This window comes from Lemur catta, chromosome 10, assembly GCF_020740605.2.
Source record: "Lemur catta isolate mLemCat1 chromosome 10, mLemCat1.pri, whole genome shotgun sequence".
Taxonomy (NCBI): domain Eukaryota; kingdom Metazoa; phylum Chordata; class Mammalia; order Primates; family Lemuridae; genus Lemur; species Lemur catta.
In genome coordinates, this window is record NC_059137.1 from 14,936,912 (window position 1) to 14,963,101 (window position 26,190).

Consider the following 26,190-nt stretch of genomic DNA (forward strand, 5'->3'; position numbering starts at 1 on the left):
ACCACACAGTAACTATTTAGTAATTTGATATTTCATTTTTGAAACTTTTAGACTCCAGCATGTTTCCTTTTTTTTTCATTACAGAAAACCTGAATATATTCTAGCAAAAATTTCAAACAAAACATAAAGTATTTGCTGACTTCATCAAGTCCCCATAATCACCCCTCCCCACCTAAATCTCATTGTTCAAAGGTAACCATTGTTAAGAGGCTGGTATATATACATACAGAGTCTTCTATTCATTTATGTCCATATATACACATATAGAAAAACAAAATATTTAAAAATAGTTTGAGATCATATTAAATAAAATGTTTTAGAATTTGTTTTTTTCACTGAATGTACTATATAGACATTTTTCCACATTAACACATAGAGTTCTAACTCATTTTTTTAAAAAAAACTTCATAGTATTTCATGGCACCATAATTTATCCAATTCTCTGTTGTTAAATTTCAGTTATTTCTAATTTTTCTATTTAAATAATGCTTAATAAATATTCCTCTGTTGACACTTTGTAAGCATTTGCAAATAATAACAGTGGGATAGACATCAGGAGTAGAATTGCTGGATCAGTGAATATAAACTCAATTGTTGAATCAAAGAATACGCACATTTGAAATTTTGATAAATACTACCAAATCATCTTCCTAAAATGCTGTACCAATTTATATGTCCACTAAAAACATATGAGAATGCTCATTTCCCACATCTTTTTGAATACTGAAATAATCTTTTCAAATCTTGTCCATTAGACATAAAAGATGGAAAATGGCATCAAACTATTGTTTTGTGAACTAAAAATAAAATCCTAAACTCTCTGCTAACTGAACGGACCCCTCTTGGCCAAGAGGACCCAGGAAACACCTGAAAACTGAGTTCCCAGCCATGATAGGATGGGAGAGAGAAAGCACAATTACATGCACATGTTTTCCCTTCATAAATATTCATGACTCCTCCCATAGCTTGTTGAATACGTATATTTGATCACCCCACTCAGTATAAAATCCTATTCCCTTTGTCTCTTCTTTGAAGCACAGGTGCCTGGCTTCTGTCTGGGGCTGCTTTCCAACCTGTTGGAATGGCCGCCCCAAAAGTTGCTACCCTTTATGAGAAATAAAGCTCTCCTGTTTCCAAAGTATAAACCTCATTAATTTTTTTTTTAGTTAACAGTTTTATCTGACATTTCTTTGACATTAATGAAGTGAACACATTTTCATGTTAACATTGGTCATTCAAAGTACTTTTTGAATTTGCCTATTCATATCCTTTGCACATTTTCCATTGAGTTGTCTTTCTCTCTCTTACTGAATTATAGGAAATCTTTATATTGTGTGTATACTGTTATATATGTTGCAAATATCTGCAAGTTTGTTGCTTTTCTTTTAACTTTTTAAAAGATACATTTCATTAAACACTTTTAAATCTTTATGTAAGCTAAATTTGTCAATATTTTTCTTTGTGGTATTAGGGCTAGTGTTTGCTTAGGAGGGTCTTTCTCATATGTTAAAAATATTCTCATATATTCTTTCCTAATACTTTTATAGCATTTTTTTGGGTTGGTTTTTTGTTTTGCTTTGTTTTCATTTAGCTCTTTACCCCTCTGGAATTAATCTTTGTGAATAACATGTGGTAGGAATCAAAGTTTTATTTTTTGCAGTTAAAGAAATTAAGTTGTCTATCACAATGTATTCATGTTGTATAGTTTATGAATAAAGTAATAAACATTTTAGAGCAGGGATTAGCAAACATTTTCTGTAAAAAGCCAGATAGTAAATATTTTTGGCTTTGTGGCCACATAGTGTCTGTGGCAACAACTAAGCTCTGCTACTATAGCCATAGACAATATGTAAACAAATGAGTGTAGCTGTGTTCCAATAAAATTTGTTTCTAAAAATAGGTAGCAGGCCCAATCTGGCCTGCAAGCTATAGTTTGCCAATCCCTTCCTTACAGAGAGTCAATAATGTATAGAATATTGGGCAATAGAAAGCTATGAATCTGGAAATGTAAAATTTCTGATTTAGAACTTTCACTGTAAACAATGAAAGGTCTGCTACAAATTAGATGACATTAGGATCCTAATCTTTGTGAGTTTTTTTTTGCAATTTTAGAGTGCAAAAAATTTAAAACAGTATAACTCAGAAATTGTTGGTAACCTACCCTAAATTTCTTGCCACCATCTTTAGAAAGTGAAAGATTCAGAGATTTTACCAAAGCCAAATTGTCCTGTTTACTAAGTTTTTTAATGAGAGCTTCTGTAATATATCGAACTCCTGCAGGTGAATCAGCTCCTGAAATTACAGAAACAGATCATTATCAGTGAAGGAAGACATAAATATCACCAAAAAAAATCATTTTGATGTTATATAACAAAAAAAAAAATTTTTAAGCCATGCAAATGTAGAAAAAAAAGCTGCCTATTTCTAATCATGATGTTTTAATAATATTTTACTTTATAGCATTCCATAATAATAATAATAATGATTATGATAACAATTACACACTATAAATGTCAGCTGTGGGCCAAGTTTTGTGTTAAACACTTTACATTTAAAAAATTTTACTTGCACAGCACACTTTTGAGATAGTAATTATTAATATCCTCATTTATAAAAAAAATTATTTGTTCAAGATCTTGCAGCTAATATAATGAGGTGCAAATCCAGGACTTGAACCCAAGCAGATGAATACAAAACCTGCACTTTTAACCATATGCATCACTGAAGTTTTTAGCAATATTTTCATGTTAGTTTTAAAAAATAAACTGGCACTACTTAGTTATTTTCTTTTTATTCTAAAATTCAGAAACACTGAAACTCTTTAAAATCCTCTTTTCTTCTTTTTTTATTTTTTTGTTGCTCTTTTAAATAGAGAGTATTTCAACATATTTTATAGAGATAAAGTGCTAACTTGATGCATAGCCCATCCTGTCTTATGACCTTCCTGGATATTGCTGTCAAAGATTGTTAAAGCTATCTGGGCACAGTGGCTCACACCTGTAATCCCAGCATGCTGGAGGATCATTTGAGGCCAGGAGTTTAAGACCAGCCTGGGCAAAATAGAGAGATTCCCATCCATACAAAAAATAAAAAAATTAGCAAGACATGGTGGTACATGCCTATGTTCCAGCCTGGCCAACAAGACCTTGTCCCTTAAGCTGTCTATCACAATGTGCTCATGTTGTATAGTTTATGAACAAAGTAATAAATATTTTAGAGCAGGGATTAGCAAACATTTTCTGTAAAAAGCCAGATAGTAAATATTTTTGGCTTTGTGGCCACATAGTGTCTGTGGCAACAACTAAGCTCTGCTACTATAGCCATAGACAATATGTAAACAAATGAGTGTAGCTGTGTTCCAATAAAATTTGTTTCTAAAAATAGGTAGCAGGCCCAATCTGGCCTGCAAGCTATAGTTTGCCAATCCCTTCCTTACAGAGAGTCAATAATGTATAGAATATTGGGCAAAGATTGTTAAAAGAAAGATTGTTAAATCTATATTACATTTTATAAAAGCAGCCATAAAAAGAAAATTGCCTCTTGGTTCTCGCTTTATGAGTCAGAAAAAATCCTGAGTTCAGATCCAGGCTGTAGGCCAAAGATTTCCTAACGATTATTTATAACATAATTTTTTTTTCTTATTTTGAGACGGAGTCTTACTCTGTTGCTGGGCTAGAGTGCAGTGGTATCATCATAGCTCACTATAACCCCAAATTCCTAGGCTCAAGCCATCCTCCCACCTTAGCCTCCTGAGTAGCTGGGACTACAGACCTATGCCACCACACCCAGCTAATTATTTTTTAAAGTTTTTGTCTCCCCTACTGTTGCCTAGGCTGGTCTCAAATTCCTAGCCTCAAGCAATTCTCCTGCCTAGGCCTCCCAAAGTGCTAGGATTACAGGTGTGAGCCACCATGCCCAGCCCATTATTTATAAGTTAATATTAAATTTATTTTCATTCAAAATAAAATGATTTTTTTCTCAACTTGGTCTGTTCTAGACTAATATTCTAAAACTTTAATCAAATTAGAAATGATAATGTACCAACTGGTAGCAAAGATATAGCATAAATTCAATGCTGTTAATGATAATTAACAGAAACTAGTAAGATATTCAGGTCAATAGAGTTTGATGACTGTTATTTCATGACTTAGCAAAAAATAACACTTTTGAGAACAGATTTCTACACTAATAGAATGTTTTTAAGAAAAAAATTAAAACGCTGGTAGAATGTATGCATGTCCTATATATGGAAATCAGTGCATTCATACATAAGTAGTTTGCTAATAAGCAGACTGGCATAGCCAAAGTGTGGATAACATTTTCTTTCTTTTTTTTTTTTTTTGAGACAGAGTCTCACTCTGTTGCCCGGGCTACAGTGCTGTGGCATCAGCCTAGCTTACAGCAACCTCAAACTCCTGGGCTCAAGCAATCCTCCTGCCTCAGCCTCCCCAGTAGCTGGGATTATAGGCATGCGCTACCGTGCCTGGCTAATTTTTTCTATATATTTTTAGTTGTCCAGTTAATTTCTTTCTATTTTTAGTAGAGACAGGGTCTCACTCTGTTTAGGCTGGTCTCAAGCTCCTGAGCTCAAACAATCCACCTGCCTTAGCTTCCCAGAGTGCTGAGATTACAGGTGTGAGCCACCGCTCCCGGCCTGAATTTTCACATCGAATTAAGGCACTCCACTCTGAAGTGAAAAGATCCACCCACCCTCTCCCCAACCAAAGAGGACGGCAAATTTTGGGTATGAGCTTTAAGGCAGTCTCCTACCACAGGAAATAAAGCTTCCTCTTTCTGGAAATTCTCCTCCCCAAGCCCTTTCAGACATCTTCACCCTCACCCAGAAGCCTCAGTCCTCCCACTCTCCTTACACAATTTCTGACAATAACTACAACAGATCAAGTTAGTACCAGAATAGATATTATATTTGGGCCAAAAATGTTAGCTCAAAATTTTCCATCTCTGCTTAAGAGTATGCGGTCAAATTCTTAGATTAAAAAAGTGGTACCTTTCTGGTCTTGGCAGTCCAAAAGCATATTGTTTTCATCTGTAATCTCAACTTGCTCACACCACTGTCCTCCAGAATGAAAAGGCAGAGTCTCTGATCCAATTAAAGGTGAAAGCGACCTAGATCTCATATTGGTCTTAAGAGACCATGGACTAGGAGAGTGAGATGATAATGGCATCTTTGCTTTGGAGAATATTTTTTGTTGAGGACCTTTCTTCATTGCAAGAGTAAAGCCAGGTGTCCATCAACACCTGTAAGAGTTTTCAGTATATTCAACAAGGTTAATTTTTAAGAGCTATCAAAACTATTAAATTAATTTATTTCTAGAGCTTTCAGAACTACAAAGTTATAAACTCGGAGGCTATAGACATTATTTCAAACATCACTGATCACCTTGCCAGAGGTAAAAGAGACCTCCAGAAGATCTAGTGTTGACACATGCTCCAGCCACAAGTGTTACTTGTCATTTCTGTTCTCAGTTTACTGGATCAAACTAGTCACAAGGCCCCTTCCACACACACAAAGGCATCCTAGAATGCAGGAAGCTGGACTCTTTGGCAAGCAGCAGTATTTAATATTGATGAGCACTCTCTCCTTTCTGAAAGTTTTTTCCCTTGGCTTCTGGAACACCACATTCTCCTGGTATCTTCCTGCCTTCCTGGCTACTCATGGCCTCTTTCATGGGCTTTTTTCCCTCTGTGCAGCCTAATTTAAATGTCAGAGCTTCTCAAAGCTTCCCTCTAGTCTCTCTCTCATCTCATCTTAGACAATCTAATGCACAACCATTGCTCCTAATGCTACGTGTATATTCATATTTATATCTTCAATCCAACCTTTCTCTGAGTTCCAGACTATTCCCAATTGCCTACTTGATATCTCATTGGCATACTAAACTCAGTTGAAATTGAATTTATCATTTATCCCTTTTCTCCCCTCACTCTCCTGTTCCTCCCAGTGTTCCCTAACTAGTAATTGGTGCTCACTAGAATAAGCGAGAAATTTGGGAGTCATTCTCGACACCTCCCTCTTCCCTTTGCCCATATCCAATCACTAAGTCCTGTTAATTCTAACTCCCAATACCTCTCAAATTAGTTTACTTCTTTCCATCTCCACTCTCATCTACTCTAATCCAAGCCCTCACCAAACCACTATATAGCTTCTAACCGATCTGTCTACAAGCTCTTTTGCCACCTTCTTCCATTATTACCCCACAGCCAGACAGCCAGAGTGATCTATTTAGAAAGTAAATCTAGCGGACTGTGAAATATGGAATGTTTACCATGATCTACAAGGTCCCCCATGATCTGGCCCTGTCTCTCTAGACTCACCTCTGTTTTTCATCCCCTTAACTGTGGGCTCCAGTCACACTAGCCTCCACTGGCCTCTGCCTCAAATGCTTGATCCCATTCTTTTTATCATGTTAATTCTTAGTCTTTCTTCAGAGACCAGCTCAACTGTTGCTTCCTCAGGAAAGCCTCTGGTATAGGGCAGACAAAGTGAAGTCCCCAGTTCTATACCCTCAGTCAATTTGTATTTTTTCTTTGAATAATTACAGTTTGGAATTATACATTTATGTGATTTTTGCTTAACATTTGTCTCCCCTCTGAACTGTAAGCCCCATAAGAGCTTCTCTGTTTTGTTTACCACTGTCTTCCCAGTCTAGCATGGTGCAGGCCACCTAGAAGGAACTCAATAAATATTGGTTGAATGAATGGAGTTACCTTCTGTTCATCCCTCTCCTTCACCCACCAAGGTATTGATTCTATCTCTGAAATATCTGGAAATTCATCTGTACCCATCTTCATAGCTACTGCCCTAGATCAAACATTTATCATCTTCTGCTTAGCCTACTATGATACTCTCTGAACCAGCTTCCTTCTAATCCTCCTTTGCCTTACCCTTAATCTGCCCTCTACCTTTGACCCACTTACGTCATAAAAACAAAACTCATCTTATGGTTTCCACTGCCTATAAGTCTAAACATTTCATAATCTGGCCCCAACATTCTGCCCTAATCTCTTACCCCTACCTGCCACGTACCCTACACTCCAGGCATCTTTTTATCATACCTGAATGCATCATAGGTTTTTGCTCATGAAATTCCCTCTCCTTAAAATGGCATCCTCTTCTTTCTCTCTACCAACTCAAATATCACTTTATTTGTAAAGACATTCCAAAAATCTACTTCCTTCAGGTAGAACCAATCCTCCCTGTTTATCACATTGAATCTACCTCTACTAAAGAATTTATTCTACTTTATATTTTTTGCTTGCCCAGAATGTAATATCCACAAGTAGAAGAATAATCTCTAAATTCCCAGCATCTCAATGTGTATAGGCCTTGAATACATCTAACATCTTACAGCTAGAATTAAACCTGTTTAGAAACCACACTTTCAAAGTGTGTTCTCTCATGCATACTCTCTCTCTGTATGTATATGTTTTTTAATACAATATATCATACGTAAAGTATACAAATCATAAGTGTTATAACTCTATGAATTTCTATATAGTGAATATGAGCTATGTAACCAGCAGCCAGATCAAGAAACAAAATATGACCAGAACCCCAGAAGCCCTTGCATGCTCCCTCAGTATTAACCCCCACATGTGGGTAATCACTATCCTGACTTCCAACAGAGATTCTTGAACTATTTTTAAACTTTACATAAATGAAATCATATAATATCTTTTATATCTGCTTTCTTTTGTAAAACATTATGTTTCTGAAATTCATTCATGTTTGTCTCATGCTAAAGACATCTGACCACTTCAAACTCCGGTTCCTACTATTGCTTGTCCACAAAATCCATTTTATTGAAGTGTAGGTATTCCAGAAGGAACTAAAGCATTGATGCATGAAAGGGACCTTGGTCAAATTCCTTTATTTTTCATATAAAAACATTTCTTTTCTTGTATGAAAGAATGGCGCAGCTAATAACCATTAAGTTTCAGAAAATAAATGACTTGATTAGTCACAGTGCTAGCAATAGTAATGATGAGAATAAGTTTTCCGTCTCTCAACCTAATTTGTAAGTCAAATCATATACTAATCTAGTGTAATATAAACTCCATGAAAGCAAGGATGTTGTTCACTGATGTATTCTAGGCCTAGAACAGAGCCTAGAAAATGGTAAATAATTAATATTTATTAAATGAATTAGTCATAAAGAACATGGAACTTATAAAATACTATTTGGTACTTCAACAAAAAGATATCTTCATGAGCAATATTAGCCCTTAACACCAAGAATCCTAATTTGCAAAGTAAGGGGTATACAAACAATATTTTCATGATATATAGTTGCTCTTATAAGTACATTTAATCTAAAAACAGTACAAAAATTATAAATTTGACACATTTTTAGATAAAAAATCTTATAAGATGTATAGATTTTGAGCAAGGCTGCATTAACAATGATCTTATCTTTGCTCAATACCTGAATTTCCCCTACTCTCATTGCTAAAAATGTGAAGATAAAACAGATTATTTTTTAGAAAAAATTTAGTGAAATAAGATTAAAACCTTATTTAGTGAAATAAGGTTAAAGTAATTTTCAATCCAACTATTTGGGGTAGCTCAAGTCTTAGTACCACATAAATTGGTATTAGAAAAGAATACTGTAAAGGAATGATGTGTACACATCTGTACACATCTTCATATATGTGATATTGTGAAATATGTATAGTCATGTGCCACATAAAGATGTTTCAGTCAACAACAGGCCACATATATGACAGTGGTCCCATAAGACTATAATGAAGCTGAAAAATTCCTATCCCCTAGTGACATGGTAGATGTCTTAACCTGGTAGTATAATGTATTACTCATGTGTTTGTGATGATGCTGGTGTAAACAAACCTACTGTGCTGCAAGTCATATACAAGTCTAGCACACACAATTATGTAGAGTATATAACACTTGATAATGATAATAAATGACCACGTTACTGGTTTATGTATTTACTATACTATACTTTTATTGTTAGTTTAGAGCACTAGTCCCCAACCTTTTTGGCACCAGGAATCAGTTTCACAGATGACAATTTTTCCCTGGGGGAAAGGGGTGAGGGGCAGGGGTGAGGGGAGAGGGGTATGGTTTTGGGATGATTCAAGCGCATCATATTTATTGTGCACTTAATTTCTATTATTGTTACATTGTCACTTGCCACTCACTGATAAGGTTTTGATGTGATAAGGTTTTGATATGTTTGTAAGCAATTGACTTATTATGGTCTCTGTATAGTCAAACCTCTCTGCTAATGATAATCTGTATTTACAGCTGCTCCCCAGTGCTAGCATCATGGCCTCAGCTCCACCTCAGATAATCAGCCATTAGGCTCTCATAAGGAGTATGCAATCTAGATTCCTTGCATGCGCAGTTTACAGTAGGGTTCATGCTCTTAAGAGAATCTATTGCCACTGCGGATCTTATAGGAGGTGGAGCTCAGACGGTGATGCAAGTGATGGAGAGCAGCTGTAAATACAGATGAAGCTTTGCTTCCTTGCCCACGGCTTACCCATGGCTCACTGCTGTCTGGCCCAGTTCCTAACAGGCCATGGACCAGTACTGGTCTGCAGCCCAGGGGTTGGGGACCACAGGTTTAGAGTATACTCCTTATACTTCCTTTAAAAAGATAACTGTAAAACGGCCTCAGGCAGGAAGTATTCTAAAAGATGGCATTGTTATCATGGGAGATGACAGCTGCATGTGTGTTATTGCCCCTGAACACATTCTAGTAGGACAAGATACAAAGGTGGAAGACAATGATATTGATGATCCTGACCTAGGCTAATGTGTTTATGTCTTAGTTTTTAATTTAAAAAGTCTGGAAAAAAATTAAAATCTTAAAAATAGAAAAAAACTGTAGAATAAAGATATAAAGAAATTATTTTTGTATAGTTATTCAATGTGTTTATGTTTTAAGATAAGTATTATTACAAAAGAGTCAAAAAGTTTAAAAAATTAAAAAGTTTATAAAATAACAATGTTACAGGAGGCTAAGGTTATTTATCGAAGAAAAATATATTTTTTATAAATTCAGTGTACCCTAAGTGTACAGTGTTTATAAAGTCTACAGTAGTGTTCACTAATGTCCCAGGCTTTCACATTCACTTACCACCCACTCACTATCTAAAAAAGCAACTTCTAGTCCTGCAAGCTCCATGCATGGTAGGTGCTCTATACAGGTATACCATTTCCTATCTTTTATGCCATATTTTCACCATACCTTTTGTATATTTAGATACATAAATACTTACTATTGTGTTACAACTGCCTATAGTATTCAGTACAGTAATATGCCGTACAGGTTTGAAGGCTAGGAGCAATAGGCTATACTATGCAGCCTAGGTGTGGAGTAGGTATGTGATCTAGGTTTGTGTAAGTATGCTCTGTGTTTGCACAATGATGAAATTACCTAACAATGCATTTTTCAGAATGTATCCTGTTAAGGGACAAATGACTGTGTGTTCAACTAAATTTGGCCTGAGGGTACCTCTGTACTTTGAGTCTAGCAATCAACTGCCACCAATATTAATACATAATGAACTGCAACCAAACTTGGTAGGTAAACTAACTGAAAGCCTTACTCTCTGTTTGTAACAAATAGCTGAGTCTCAGCCAATCACAACAGCTGAGCTTCAGTCAATCACAGACAGTAGACTGATCAGACCATGTTCAAATAAGGTAAACACCCAGCTGTAACCAGGCAAGCTGTTTCTGTACTTTACTTCCCTTTTGTCCATAAATGCTGCCTGACCACACTGCAGAATGGAGCTCTCTGAACTTCTGATTCTGAGGCCTTCCCAATTTATGAATTGTTCTTTGCTCAAGTAAACTCTGTTAAATGTAATTTGTTGAAAGTTTTCCTTTTGTCTTCCTCCTGTTTCCTATCACATACCTCTTAAAACCTTTGGGATCTCCAGAGTGCTAAGTGTCTTTTGTATGCTAATAATATAACTAATGAGCCCCTAGATAGTCTCAGGATGGGGGCTGGTCACCAAAATAGTGGCTAATGGTTCTTTTGATCACCAATGGCCAATGATGTAATCAATCTTGCCTACATAATGAAGCTTCCATAAAAAACCCAAAAAACAGGGTCCAGAGGGCTTCCTGATAGCTGAACACATGGTGGTACCTTGAGGATAGCACGCAAGAAAGGGCATGGAAGCTTCATGCCCCCTCCTACATACCTTGCCCTATATAACTCTTCAACTGCATCCTTTATTATATCTTTTATTAATAAACTGGTGAATGTAAGCAAAATGTTTCCCTAGAAAATTAATCGAATCCAAGGAGGGAGTAGTGGGTGCCTGAATTTATAGCCGGTTAGTCAGAAGTGTAGGTGACAATCTACTACTTGTGACGGGTGTCTGAAGTGGGCAGCAGCTGACTGGGACTGAGTCCTTAACCTGTGAAATCTGATGCTACCTCTAGGTAGATAGTTTCAAAATTAAATTGAATAAGAGGACACCCAGCTGGTGTCTACTGGGGAAGTACTTGGTATGTAGGGAAACAATCCCCACACATCTGGTGTCACAAGTATTGTATTGCACGGTGTGAGAGTGGGAAAAACACTTTGGGTTTTTCCTATTTATATTAATATATAATATACCTTCATAGGGATTATTATGTAGGCTGCGATTATGAAGAAACTTATTTTTTAAATGGTGGGAGCTGTTGGAACTCAGATAAATGATACCCCAAAGTGAAGACCTCAGAAGCAAAGTGAGCCTTCTTCTGCCCTCCAGTCTCTAGCCCCTCCTTCTCCCACAAAGCAAGACATGGAAACTAGAATCCTTCTTCCCCAAAGCAGGTCATAGAAACCAGAACCCCTTTTCCTCAAAGACAGCCATAAAGTCTAAAAATATTACTCTACCCCTGCTACCCATTGTCTTTCTGTGTAACAGCTGGCCATAAAGAAATTAAGACCTCTGTTCCATAAGGGTCCTACTCCATACTCAGGAGAAAGAAATGGTATACGGAGAGGCCAGGAAAAATCTGAACAGACAAGCCTTGCTGAGTTTACTAACTTAGTCTACTAGCATTAGATCATAACCTTTTTATCCAATCATATTTCTACTTGGCTGTCCATAATGGATCCTAAGCCTAAAAATGGATAGCTTTCCCTGTATCTTTGGGTCTTCATTCTTTGGCACCCATGTCACATAAAACTATGATTGAATAAATTTGTTGTTTTTCTCTTGTTAACCTGTTATAGGGGTAGGAACCATGACCTTAATGATGGGAAGGAAAGGGATAATCCCCTTTCTATCTCTACAGAGCACATACAGTATAACGGTGGGCTTCCATTAATATAATTCATTAATATATTCAATCAATTAGCCAGCATTTAGCAGATGTAATACCCTTCAATGACCATATAGTCATTCTAGGAATGCTGATTTTGCCCAAAACATTCTTAGAATTCCTCTTTGGGTCCTACTTTCAGAATTAATTTATAAGTCTCAGAAGAAAATCAGGCCCATCACTTCAGCTACACTTTGTCTTTATTTTCCCAGTTTGATCACTAACCTTTTTCAGTAAACTTGACTCCAAATGAATTTGGCTACTTTCAAAAATGTAATCCTCTCTGAAAAGATGACACTGAAGTTAATTCTAAAGAATATAATGCTGGTGGCTAATATTTACCGAGGGCTTACCATGTACCAAATATTGTGAGATTTAGCTGGGCACAGCGTGTGCCAGTTGTCCCAGGTACTTGGGAGGCTGAGGCAGGAGGATCACTTGAGCCCAGGAGTTCGATTTGCTGTGATTGCACCTGTAAATAGCCACTGTACTCCAGCCTGGGCAACACAGGCAGACCTGTCTCTAAAAAAACCAAACAAACAAATATCTGTGATAAGCTCTTTACATGTATCATTACATTGAAAGAATTTAATACAATAACTCTACGAGATAGGTGTTGTTATTTCCTATTTTATGGATGAAGATGTTAAATAGTTTGTTCAGAGTTCCTTAATTGCTTAGAGCAAAACTTGAATCCTGATCTGATTCCAAAATCCATGTTTTTCATTACTATGTCATATAGCTGACTGAGTTTCCTGGAATCCTGATTATGTTTGCTTTGTTCTCTAGGGCCTAGCATGATACTTTACACAAAACAGACCATAAATAAATGCCACTAAATGATTTGGATTAATCGGTGACATACACTATAAAAACAATTCCTGAAGGAAAACCAGAAAATATTATACAAAGATAGGATCACTGAAATCATGATCTGGCCTCTTAAGGTGCCTAGTGTGAAGAAAATAAAAATCTGCCACACTGTTTGTTTTTAAAAAGTCAATTATTAATTTGCAGACATACATTACAATATGGCCAACTGCCTTGTTCCAATATCCTAGGATCACTACAGGTTGACCATCCCAAATCTAAAATTCTGAAATATTTAATTATAAATATAAAAAATACAAATGCAGATAAGTACATTGAAAATATTCCAAAATCTGAAAAAATCCAAAATCCAAAATACTTCTGGTACCAAGTATTTCAATAAGGGCATACTCAACTTGTACTTTAAATTGCTAACTTAAATGTGTCTTTATTTTTCTTTCATTTCCTCATATTAAACTATCCACATGGGTCAGAATCTCCCTTCCTGTGTCACATAACTGCTACTTATGCCATTGCCACAAACAAGACTTTTGGTCCTAATTTCAAAAATGTGGTAAACAATTTTTGTATCTTATATCACACCATGCTGTCATAGAAAAAAGTCTCTTAGTAACTATGATATTGTGAAATATATATTTAGCCTTAATTCCTTTTCTTGGCATACAACTCCTAAAATTTTTGGCATCTCCAAGGTGACAGGTGTCTTTTTGTATGCTAGTAAATTGACTGACTTGCCACCTCTCACTGGAAAGGCCAAGCCATGATTAGAGGGTTGGGACTTTCAGCCCCACTCCCCAAACCTCTGAGAAGAGGAGAGGGGCTGAACGTTGAATTGATCACCAATGGTCAATGATGTAATCAATCATGCCTACATAGTGAAGTTTCCATAAAAACCCAGAAAGACTAGGTTTGGGGATAGGTGAACACACAAAGGTTCCTGGAGGGCAATCTGCCCAGAGAGGGCATAGAAGCCCCGTGCCCCTTCCCACTTGCCCTGCTCTATGCATCTTCCCATCTGTATTCTTTGTAATATTTATTATAAACCAGCAACTATAAGTAAGAGTCCCCTGAGTTCTGTGAGCTGCTCTAGCAAATTAATCAAACCCAAGGAGGGGGTCATGAGAACTCCAATTTATAGCCAGTCAGTAAAAACAATCTGGGGCTTCCAATTGGCAGGGGGCAGCCTTGTGGGACTAAGCCCTCAACCTCTGGGATCTGATCTGTTATTTCCAGATAGATAGTATCAGACTGAACTGGATTGCAGGAAACCCAGCTGGTATCCACCACTGCAGAACTGATTGCTTACTTGACGTGTGGGGGAAAATACCTACAGAATTGAGAGTGTAGTGGGAGAAATTGAATTTGTTTAATCCTGTATTCTCCGAGTAATACTGTTGATTCTGTGCTAAACTGTACTGATGTTTTCCTTCTAAATAAGATTAATATTCTCAAATTAGAGAATAGCTAAGAGGGATGTGCTTAGAAAGGTAAAATTTTATTCATTCCTGAGTTAAATGAGTTAATGGATGACATACACTATAGCATGTAGTTTTCATAAAGGCAAGAAATTTAAAAATAAAAGAGAGGAGGAACAGGACACAGTCGCACTTTTATATATCCTTCTCCATCCCTAGCATGAGAGAAGATTATAAAATTGGAATAATATTGTGTGCTACATGCTATAGAGATATGCTTTGTATTTTTAAAAATTTCTTGGTTTTTAAAAAAGCATTCTATATTTTTATGCAACGTAATTATTTTATATCCGGCATCTTAGACTTCTCTTCAAATTCTCAAAGTATTGAACTATCCAGAATTCCTCTCATGTCATCCTAATGACCAAGACCCTTTGTCCCTCACTTGATGATCATGAGGTCCTCTGTCACCTCTCCTGATTAGTAAAACTCAGGCTTACTCATTCATGGACTTTAAAAAAAAATTAGAATGGATTCCAGAAATCTATATCAACTCTTTCCTTTTATGAATATACCATGAAAGATTAAGTAAGGCTTCCAAAGTCACAGAGCATTCTCAAATCCCCTTCCTGGGTTGCCATAGCTCCTGTAAAGCCTGGACACTGAAAAACAGATACATGTATTCTACCTCATAGAATAGCTAACTCTGGGAACTAGGCTTAGGGATTTAGCATTTAAAAATGGTTGGCATTATTTCAGAAGACTACTGCCTAGAGGTGGTAAACCTTGCATTACAATTTTAAGGGAGAGATGAGGGTGTAGTTTGACCCTACTATGTTGTTTGCAATCACATGAACAAAGAGACCAAGCAATGGAAAAGACAGCTGAGAGGTAGGGCTAGAGTGACTGGAAGTTCAGGATAAAGAGAAAACAAAGAAACCAAGTCCAGAGTTGGAGTCATATTTTAAAGGCCCAGAAGGTAGTCTGCAGAGCAAGAGAAAGGCATTGGAATGATGTAATAATCAGAATCATATGGCAGCAAAACACTATCCACCCTGCCACCCACAAACCCAGACACTTGCCCTGATACAAAAATCCTGTCCATCACAGCTCACTAGAGACTGCAAATTCCACCTCTATCCAGCTATCCTAACATTCCTAACTTCCCATCTTCTCTATCTCCAAATGAGGCAGACCTCAATAATCCCAAAACCTTCTGTCTCTCTACAGACCATCCTAATATGCAATACCCATCCCCATTTCTTAACTCCCATATTTCTCTCCACACTATATCCTTTTAGGGTCTTAGTACTTTCCCTCCAATTCTACTTCATCCCATACCCTCTGACCTATTCAAATACTCTTATTCTTTAACCTTCTTGAGTCCTTCCAAATATCCTGATTCTCATTCCTCTTCAAAGTTTCCAGTCTCTTTTCTTTCCAAAGCTAACTCCTCCATCCTGTGCTGCCTACCTTTGCCTTCCGTCCTTCTTCATCGCACTCTGATTACCAAGTTTTCCCACAAATTCTCAGTTCCCTAACACCACATTAGTTCCCCCCATTTCTCTACAGCTCTTTCCAGTACCCTCCCTCAACACTTCTATATCCATCTAGACTTCCCAAACTGCTCATCTTCCTTCATCCCAGAAAATATCCTGACATCCTAGTGCATTCCAATACTCTGCCCTCCAAATATTCCCCTTCCCAAACAAAATATTCAAACTTCCACCCATTCCTCTTTATCCCAATGGAACTGCCTACTTAGTTGCCTTTCCATCCTAACATCTTGGCCCCTATGTCATCCATCCTATTAACAGCCTGATTTTCCCTCTGCCATGTCTCTCATTCTACTCAGATACCGTAAAACCCAAGTTTCCTATCCCTTTCCATTAATTATTTATTCAATTTTATTAGGCAACTTTTATGTGCCAAGAACCGTGCTAGGTTCTAAGAATACAATGCTGAGAAGGCAGGGTTTCTACATTTAAGATGCACGACAGGATTATATCACCCTGTTACACATGGTCTTTGCACCAAGTCATCTCCTTTATAACATTTACAATTGAAAATAATTATTTGTGAAACTACTTATTTCCTGTTTCTCCTTATAGACTATAAACTACAAGAAAGCAGGGACTCTATTTGTCTGTTGTTCTGCAGACAATAAATATTTGTTGACTGAAGGACTGTGCTAAACACTCTAACGACATTACCAAATTTAAATCCTCACAGATGCTGTATAAAATCAGAATTTATTAATCTCATTTACAAGTGGCAGTGTATCATTAACAATTGAGAGCTTGGATTCTGGAGCTAGACAGCCTGAATTCAAATCCTGATTTTTCCACATACTGTGTGACATTAGGCCAATTACTTAACCTCTCTGGTCCTTGGTGCCATCACTTTTAAAACGGGGATGATAACTTCATACAAGTTATTTTAAATTCTAAATGAGTTAATACGTGCAAAGTACTTAGAACTGTTTCTGACACACAGTGAACACTCAAAGGTGATTAACAATGATTTTCACAAGTGAGGAAACATGCTCAGGAAGGTTAAATAACACAAGGGGGTAGAATAGAGACTTGAGATCAAGTCTCTATTCCACCACCGACCTAAGTTTGGATTCAAAATTCACTGTCCCTTAACCATTATACAACAAAGTAGTTGCTCTTCCCAGCCTCTTAGCATTTCGTCCCAACATCCTAACTCTGATCTTTTCCTCCATGTACCCTATTCCACCCGATACCATGACACCGGTCAGGACACCCAAACCATCCTTTACCCCGGTCATTCCCCACAGACACCTGGCGCACCTCAGCCCCTCCGTCCCCTTCAGGTGGTGGGACCCCCATCCTTCTCGGGGCCGCAACCCGACTTCCACGCCCCACGCCGTTCCTCCATTCCCAATCGCCCCCGCCATCCCCACGCCTTCTCATCCAAACCTCCCTCCACCCACCTCCGCACGCCCGTTCCGGGTCCTCCCATCCTTCCCATCCAATCCCAATCCCCAGCCACACGCCCCCGCCCCGAATCCATCTCGAGCCGGCCCACCCCCCGCTAGGTCCAGGCCTTCCCGCCGGTGCCGCCGGCCCCTACCGCTCGGTCCGGACGCCGGAGGACGGTCTCAACAGGCCTGGCACTCACCGCCTAGGAGTCGGGCCGAGCAGCCCCGCGGGACGAGGCGGAGCAAGAGACGCGCGGGTCCTTCCCTTCAGGCGCCCGACGGCCCCGCGGCCATTTTGTTATGTTGTGCCGGTTGCCGAGGGCCGGCGCGCGTGTGGGCGGGGCCTGTCTCAGCCACGCCCGTCCCCGGAGCCGTTGGGAGGGGCGGAGGAGCTTCCCGCCAATTTTGCCGCCTCAGCCGCTGGCGCGCGAGGGCGCCGGGAGGCCTGGCCTGGAGGCTTCCGGCTGCGCGAGCCCGGCGGCCCGCGACGCCCTTGCCCCGGCGTGGCGATGCTGGGAAGGTCGCGTATGCGAGAGGTGAGGTTTCTTGCGGCAGCCGCCCTTAAGGCCATTTCCCTTCGCTGAGGCGAAGCTGCAGACGCCTCACTCTGAGACTCTTGACAGGCTTCCCCCGGGCTGGGTCGGAGGACTAACTGCGGGACAGACGCGGCGCTGTCACAGGCTTCCTCCACTTCGCTGACCCGCTGGCCTGGAGCCTGTGTGCCTCGCCCCACGCCTCTTCTTGCACGGCTGTTTCCGAGGCGAATTCTCGCAAGGGACCGAACAGACCAGGCATGGATGAACCTCATGGCGGACGCAGCTTGGGATCCGGCTGTCACCCGAGGTTTAGGGAGCAAGACCAGCCTGGAAATCCGGGGCACAGAATATTCCTCGGGCTGGTACAGGGAAGCTAAAGCAAGGAGCATTTGCAGACTTCCCTTGGGGCTTGCCCTTAAGTGCTGCATTCACTACATGCGTTAAACAGATGTTTTAAGAGAATTTAGCAGAGACTGCTGGGTGCTAGGGAAATACAGTGACTTTTTTAAAGCGTTATCGACAGGGACATCTTTCACACCAGCCTCCCTCCCATTTCCAAAGGATAACTTGGACCGTGTTACCGTCAGGCTGCACCATCTCCAGAAATCAACACTATTTCAGAAATTCCCTCTATCCGTGCTCCAGTTTCCTCACTGAAGTACTCATACCTACGTCCTACAGTCGTCCTGATAATAAGTTAAAGCACGTGAGAGAACTTAGAACAGTGCCCGGCCTATAGTAAGTTCTTAATATGTTGTAGTTATTTTATTATTAGGCAAAGGTTTCCGAGAAGTCATGTTTCATCCTATGCCCAAAAGAGAAGAATTTAGTCAAGGAGTAGGGAGGTGGGGAAGAATTTGCTTGGCAAAGAGAACAACTTGTGCAAGTCCCAGAAGGGGAGGAAAGAGCTTGGCAATGTGCTGGATGTTAAGTAATTCAGTGTGGCTGGAACAAAACATAAGTAGTATGGAGACATTAAATAGTTCAGTATGGCTCGTGCAAAAATCTGGGGTGGAGAAGTTAAAGAAAAGGGGACTTACTATAAATGTTATTAGACACTTCCGTTTTCCTTAAGGCAGAGATGGCTTCACCACAGGAAATCCAGGTAACTTCCAACAAGAAACACCATTCTCATTCACATTTACGTGAATGATGCTCCCCTCTCCCCCTGCCCCCGCCCCCGCCAACCCCGTTTATGCAACACAGAAGGAAGCCCTTGGAGTTGAAAGCCAGAATTCCTGAAAAGCTCCATTTAAAATTAAAAGAAGATTGTATCCATTTTTAATGGAAGTTCAGATGATACTTATTAGTTGGGAGTGTGACACTCATTATTTCCTTTTTTCTTTTCCACCAGAGACTTGAATTTATTGTGTCACCTCATAACTATGCCCCTCAAAGTCTGTAATGGTATTCAGGTGGGATCCATTGTCAAATCATGGTGTGCTAGTGTAGTTCGTTATCAATTTTATTAGAAGTCATTGAAAATACAAAGTGCTGTGGATGGTGCAAAACACTTATTTTTCCCTTGTGAAGTCTCTCAGTCCATATCCGGTGAGCCTTGGATGGCATTCTCCAGTCCCATGTTGCCCGATTTTCCCCCTTCATACAGACCCAGGACCCTCTGCTGGTGTCTAACTTGGTCTCTAAGGCAGCTCAGGCCTTAGAGACTTCAAAGGAGAGAACTTTCTCTAATTAATTTGAATATTAATTGTCTCTACTAGCATGCTAAAAGAACCTTCCTCCCCAAAGCAGGAGTGAGGATAGAAAGGAGTGGGGGCAGCTCTTTCATTCCACACTAATTTGGACTTATCCAACAATGTGAAGAAGTTGTCGTTCTTCTGAGTTGCATTTACAATACAGAGTGACCTAGCTATCCCTCAGTCCTTTTTTCCAAATGAAAGTAAAGCTATTCTGTTTGCTTTAACTTGCCTCCTCTTTTGCAACCCTGTTTAATCATTTTGCAAATTTGCTTTAGAGAAAGAACCAGACTAACTTGTCAGGCAAGGATGGCAGCTTCCGTTATTGTCATTTCTTTCTTTGACTTGCTAGTGTGATTTAAAAAATTAATTGAATTACAAATATATTTTAAATAAGTGTTTATTTTTAAAATCTCACAGAGTAAGGTATAATTTGCAATATAAAAGATCATGTACTATGTCTAAATGTAAGTTCTGCGTTAGACAGTGGTGACTATTGATATGTGAAAATGACCTGATTGCTTTACAAGAATGCAGAATGAACTGCCACTGTGTTGAAAATACCAAATTTCTTGGGCCAGCTTGTAAAGCACTTTATAATTTTTGTTCAATGTACTGGGTCTGTTTTTTGGTTTTGGTTTTGTTGTTGTTCAACTTTCCCTGATCGCCTCTTTATTCATTTTGTCAGTATATATATTAAAACCCTACTATGTGCCAGTTCTATGGGAATGCAATGGTGAATGAGATGGACACAGTTTCCGTCCTTACTGAGATTATGGACTATTGGGAAATACAGAAAAGTAAAACACTATGACAGTAGAGTAGAATTAGAAACTTGGTATTGTTCTGTGTGAATCCCTGTAAGGATTAGAGTTCAGAATGGGAAGGACCTACGATGTCCAGTGTTTCATAAAAACTCTTCCCAGGTTAACCCTGGGCTGTTTCTAGCACCAAGGTTTATGAAGGCATTGTGACTTAAAGAATCTGTGGCCTGCTCTGTGAGTTTGGGTCTACTCTCAAGAGGGCCAGGGCAGGGTCTGTGTGCTCAGGTCCAAACCAGAGGCAGTCAGGCAAACCCAGAACTCCTCTACCTCTGAGCTCTACCACTTAAAGCCAAACTGTTATTTACTATTCACTTCCCCCAGCCAGAGGGACTCTCCCATGTGACTGAAAGGGTATATCCAGAGAATATTTAAGACCAAAACAGCCTCCAAATACAATTTGCTTGTGTCCAGCTTCAAAATATTTTCAGCTCTAATTCTTATAACTGCTTTCGGAAATTTAAAGGTTTTATAAGTTAACATTTTGAATTTCTGCAAAAGGGAAAGCCCTTCTGTTTAGAAGAGTATCAGCTAATAAATATAAATGAAAGGACTGAACTAGGAAATCGCTATTTTACAGCACTCTGTATATGTTTAATTCAAAGATCATCAATAGATATTAAAACCGTTGCATGAAATATTGCTGGGGGAATAAGATATTCCCTTGGTCTCAAAATATCACCCCACAAATTACTTATTAATTGCAAAGGGGAAAATACCTTTACAATGGGAACTGAGGGAAGGAGAACTAAATCGCTCTTTTATTTTTTTATTTATTGTTTTCATTTCAAAATATTATGGGGGACTCTTTTATTTCATTTAAAATTTTTTTTGGCATCATATCCTCCCAAATCCCATTGTAATGATAGTAAAGGTATCTTCAAATGGATCATGCTGTCATGTTTTTAATATCCAAGAGCTCAGTTTGTTCTCTGAATGTTCCTTTTTTATGGTATCCTAGTCTTGTTTTGGGGATACAATATCTTACTTTCTCTTTATGAGTATATTAATGAAGGTTATTCTTTTGGGGCAAGGGAGAGGAATAATCTTCACTTTGTATACCCTCTATTTAGTCCAAGTTTTTTGGTTTTCTGTGAATGTTTTGGTCCTTATCTTCCATGTTAGAGGCCTTCCTTAGATGTCTGGTAATTCTTTGTTCTGTTGGAGAGGGGAGGTCTTTGGAATTTCTGTTTTGGACATAGTAAGTTTTTAAAGATGCTAATTAGATATACAAGTGAAGATTTTGAATGAGGCAGTTAGAGGTACAATTTTGTGCTTAGGAGAGATGTCTAGGAAATTAAATGTAGGTGTGTTGGTGTATATAACTGATATTCCAATCCAAATAAGTTGGTGAGATTGCCTTGTGAGTAAATGTAGATAGGAAAGAGGTCTGAAGCCTGAGTGCTCGGGCACTCCAACATTCAAGGGGAGAGGTTCCCATTGAAGAGATAAATTTGGAAGCTGGCAGTAGAGAAATGGCATTTGAAGTGATGACTTTCCTCCTTGTGAAGAAAATGTAGGAATTATAGTTTTCCATGGTAATTTGAAATAGCCAAGTTGTGCAAGTGAAGAGACTGCTGAATTCTGTATCTTTGAAAGGAACGCAGGTAAGTACTTTCCCCATTCTCCTTTTAACTGCTAAAATAGCCGTACAACAACCAGAGATTTTCAACCAAGGACCATTTTGCCCTGCCCCCAACCCGGGGACATTTGCCAATGTTGAGGACATTTTGTCCTCAGGACTGGGAAGGCTCTACTGACATCTAGTGGGTGGAGGCCAGGCACGCTGCTAAGTGGCCTACAGTGCACAGGGCAGCTGCTCACAACAGTCTTTCAGCCCAAAATGTCAGTAGTGCTGAGGTTGAGAAACGCTGACATAACCTACCAGTACTATTTTTTCTCCTTTCTATTTGTCACAAGGTGAGGGCAAAAACTCTAAAAGTTTCAGTATTTGAGAATGTCGACTGTTTGTGGCCTAAGTTACATAAGTACTGATAATAGGGTGAAATTTGGAAGGCAGCTATGCTAACCACTATACCACCAACGCAGTAGAAGGAAATTTGACCAGAAAGGTTTTTTTTATTTTGAGACAGAGTCTCGCTCTGTTGCCTGGGCTAGAGTGAGTGCCGTGGCGTCAACCTAGCTCACAGCAACCTCAAACTCCTGGGCTTAAGCGATCCTCCTGCCTCAGCCTCCCAAGTAGCTGGGACTACAGGCATGCGCCACCATGCCCGGCTAATTTTTTATATATATTTTTTTAGTTGGCCAGATAATTTCTTTCTATTTTTAGTAGAGACGGGGTCTCACTCTTGCTCAGGTTGGTCTCGAGCTCCTGACCTCGAGCGATCCACCCGCTTCGGCCTCCCAGAGTGCTAGGATTACAGGTGTGAGCCACCACACCCGGCCGAGATCCATTATTTCTTAAACATTTTCTTCCAGAGAAACAGGCCAATGATTTGCAAATATCAGTTTCCTGTAAACTCTATAGCACAAGCAAACAAACTTCTTTGCACTAAAAATACAAATATTACCTATGTTGATTTGAATGTTCTTGCTCTCTCTTAAATTCTGTTTCCCGAAAATGATGACAAAAGGACTTTGCTTGTTTTAACTTGACCCGTCTTTCACAACCTAGCTTAATCATTTATTTGAAGATTCCCTTTTGAAATAAATGGGCTAGATGGGCAGATGATAGTGCCAAATTTTTGCCTTTTCAATAACATATGCAAGAGATAGTGTTAGTGAAATTTATATATCCATTTTTCCTTTGTGCTCCTTTTTTTCCCTAGTGAATTCAGTATTAAAGTGTTGGTAAACCAAATTAATGAATAATAAATAAATGATTGACCAAAAAGTAAATATATTGGGTTGTTATTTATTAATTCGAAGTAAGGAATGCCATTGGAACCATAGATATCTGATTTATAGAAATATGTTTAGAGACATCTGTTTTATCACTTTAAGTTAGAGTATATATTATATACTAAGGTAGAAATGGGTACTAGTAAGAGGAAGGTAGTAAATAAATTTTCTAATGAACATAAAACATAAAAATAAACTTAATTAAAAATGTTAAAGATAAAATTTTATTTCATTGTAAGTTAATTACTAGACTCAGTTGTTATAGGAAACTTTGTTTTCCTTGAGCTCTTATATTAAAATTATTAAAATTCTCACTGAAAGATATAACATGAGTTTTTTTAAAGGAAGATATTCTCTATCTGAATAAAGGCAAATTTTGAATGAGTGGTGTATGAATTAACAAATATTGGAGGATATCCATTCCCTATTAAATATTAAGGTATTTGAGTAATTACGTAGAGAACAATGCCAGCAAGCTCATCATGGCATTTTTATTCCCAGTCACAATCTTTCCTCCACCTAATTTTCGACTTCTCCTTTAGACTGGGACAAATCATTCCTTGGACTCCCTTTGCAGATCTATGTTATCCTTAGACCATTTCTAGCACCAAGGACACTACTGCTCAGGTCTCTAAAAAAGACAACCTTGTGAGCCCTGTCTAAACCAAACAATTCTAAAATCATCTCAATTTGAAACTAAATCCAGGTGGGTCTCCATCCAGTATCACAGTGCACCTAGCACAGGTATGCTCACAGATGTTACATCAGAGCAAATGCCCTGGCCAAGAAGAGAAAGCCCAAAGGCCACGTGACTTACTGGTTTCTAGCTTTGGGCTACTCCTTGTAGTGTCAAACTCCTATTTCAGAGTTCCTTTTTTTGTATTTTCTTTTCTATTTTTTCCTTTTTTAAAAAAGGTTCCCTGACCGGGAATCAAACTCGCATTTATATTAATAAAACTAAATATCCATGTAGAAAAATTAGCCAGGCATGGTGGCGCATGCCTGTAGTCTCAGCTACTTGGGAGACTGAGGCAGGAGGATTGCTTGAGCCCAGGAGTTTGAGGTTGCTGTGAGCTAGGCTGATGCCACGGCACTCTGCCACGGGCAACAGAGTGAGAGTCTGTCTCAATAAATAAATAAATAAATAATAAAATAAAAACTAAATATCCAGGATGTAAGTTTCTATGAAATACCCGCTATCTTTATTTCTGGGTATGAAAGGGTGTTTTTGTTCAAATTTTAGTTTAGTTTTCCTACTTAGAGGTTCGTCTTTCTGATATTAATAATTAACCAGATTATTCAAATCCTTTAAGCTCAGTTTATTTAAAAGGAGAATAACTTCAAGAAGGCTATATCCATGATTTACTGCTCCCTCCAGCCATGGGCCTTTTGGGAATACTTTGTTTTTTAATCTTCCTATGGAAAACTTGGGGACAAGAACAAACGTAAGTAAAACAAGCCATCTTCACTTTTCAATGCATCTTAGTTGTGATGAGTGAAAAGTAAATTTGACAGTTTGTGCTAATTTGAAAGTAACTTTCTCCTTCTGAGAATACCAAGTGAAAAGTCTCATTTCTGAATGAGAAAGTCATGGAAGCACCTTGATTTGTTGAGTGGCTAACAATATAACAGCTTTTGTGTGATTGTTATTTATAGAAAATTACATAAGTGATTATTCAAATTCCTCTTCAAAAAAATGTAAAATAAACTCAAGATAATAAACTTTCTGGGCATTTTTTGGCTTATTTTTATCTGGTGCTTACTATTCTTTGTTTTTCATAGACTATACACAGTTAAGCCAGAGTTACTTGGGGGTCAAATCTAATAAATGTGACTTGAAAACCTATTGTTGTAATTAGTTCTACATTTATGAGCTTATTCTTCACGATTTTTAGTGGTGTTTTGCTTGTTTGTTTGTTTTGAGACAGGATCTTGCTTAGGCTAGGGGTGCAGTGGTGTGAGTGCAGCCTCAAAAATCTGGGCTTAAGCAATCCTCTTGCCTTAGTCTCCTGAGTAGCTGGGTCTACAGATGTGCACCACCATGCTTGGCTAATTTTTTTTTTTCCAGAAATAGGGTCTTGCTATGTTGCTCTGGCTGGACTCAAACTCCTAGCCTCAAGCGATCCTCCTGCCTCAGCTTCCCAAAGTGCTAGGAATCCAGGTGTGAGCCACCACACCCAGTCACCGTTTTTAGTGTTATTATTGAAATACTATGCATTTTAAACCACATCTTAAAAATAGCGATCTTATATCTAGAAATAATATTTTAGTACTGAAAAGTCACTGAAGATTATCTAATGAAACCTATTCATTTTATATATGAGGTTAAATCCAGATAGGAGATAGGTCATACTGCTAGAGAGAGACAGAGGCAAGATTTTCATTAAGGTATCCTGTTTATCACATCAAATTTTTTTCATTTTGTCATGAATATATACATATAAATGTATACTTAGGATGTCATTAATTTTTAGCACTCTCCCATCTCTAATCTGAGATTTTTTTCACATAGCCAAAATCACTCCATAATCTTAGGCAGTTTTTATGTATTCCTTTTTGAAAGGAATAAAGCTCAGAGAGATTGAGATTAAGTGACTTCAAATTAGTGGTAGAACTAGGGCTAGAAACTGGGTTCTGTGATTCTTGTCCAGAGTTATTCTGATACTGCACTGGCCCTTAATAAAAGTTTCTCCTCACTTTCTCTGAAAAATGAGAGTGTATCATTTACAAAATGGTAATCAATCACTTTAATTAATCAGTTG

General features: G+C 38.4%; 2 protein-coding genes across 18 annotated transcripts in view; one reads left to right on the forward strand and one right to left on the reverse strand.

Moving 5' to 3' along the window:
* The window catches only part of CNTRL (centriolin), an 84,361-nt gene extending 66,451 nt beyond the window's left edge, over positions 1-17,910 (reverse strand). For 4 of the 9 annotated variants that reach the window (XM_045563045.1, XM_045563046.1, XM_045563047.1 and 1 more), the window contains exons 1-3: positions 17,713-17,824; positions 5,009-5,259; positions 2,162-2,292 (exon numbers count right to left, since the gene is read on the reverse strand). In XM_045563045.1, coding sequence (XP_045419001.1) covers positions 2,162-2,292; positions 5,009-5,228 — 351 coding nt within the window. In that variant the 5' untranslated portion in view covers positions 5,229-5,259; positions 17,713-17,824. Of the gene's footprint in view, positions 1-2,161; positions 2,293-5,008; positions 5,260-12,661; positions 12,758-17,712 lie in introns of those variants that run through there. The other 5 variants (XM_045563043.1, XM_045563042.1, XM_045563041.1 and 2 more) reach the window with 4 other exon arrangements.
* Positions 17,911-24,768: 6,858 nt separating this feature from the next.
* Positions 24,769-26,190, forward strand: part of C5 (complement C5) — a 109,591-nt gene continuing 108,169 nt past the window's right edge. For all 9 annotated transcript variants that reach the window (XM_045563051.1, XM_045563049.1, XM_045563053.1 and 6 more), the window contains exon 1: positions 24,769-24,873. In XM_045563051.1, the coding sequence (XP_045419007.1) occupies positions 24,809-24,873 (65 nt within the window). In that variant the 5' untranslated portion in view covers positions 24,769-24,808. The remainder of the gene's footprint in view (positions 24,874-26,190) is intronic.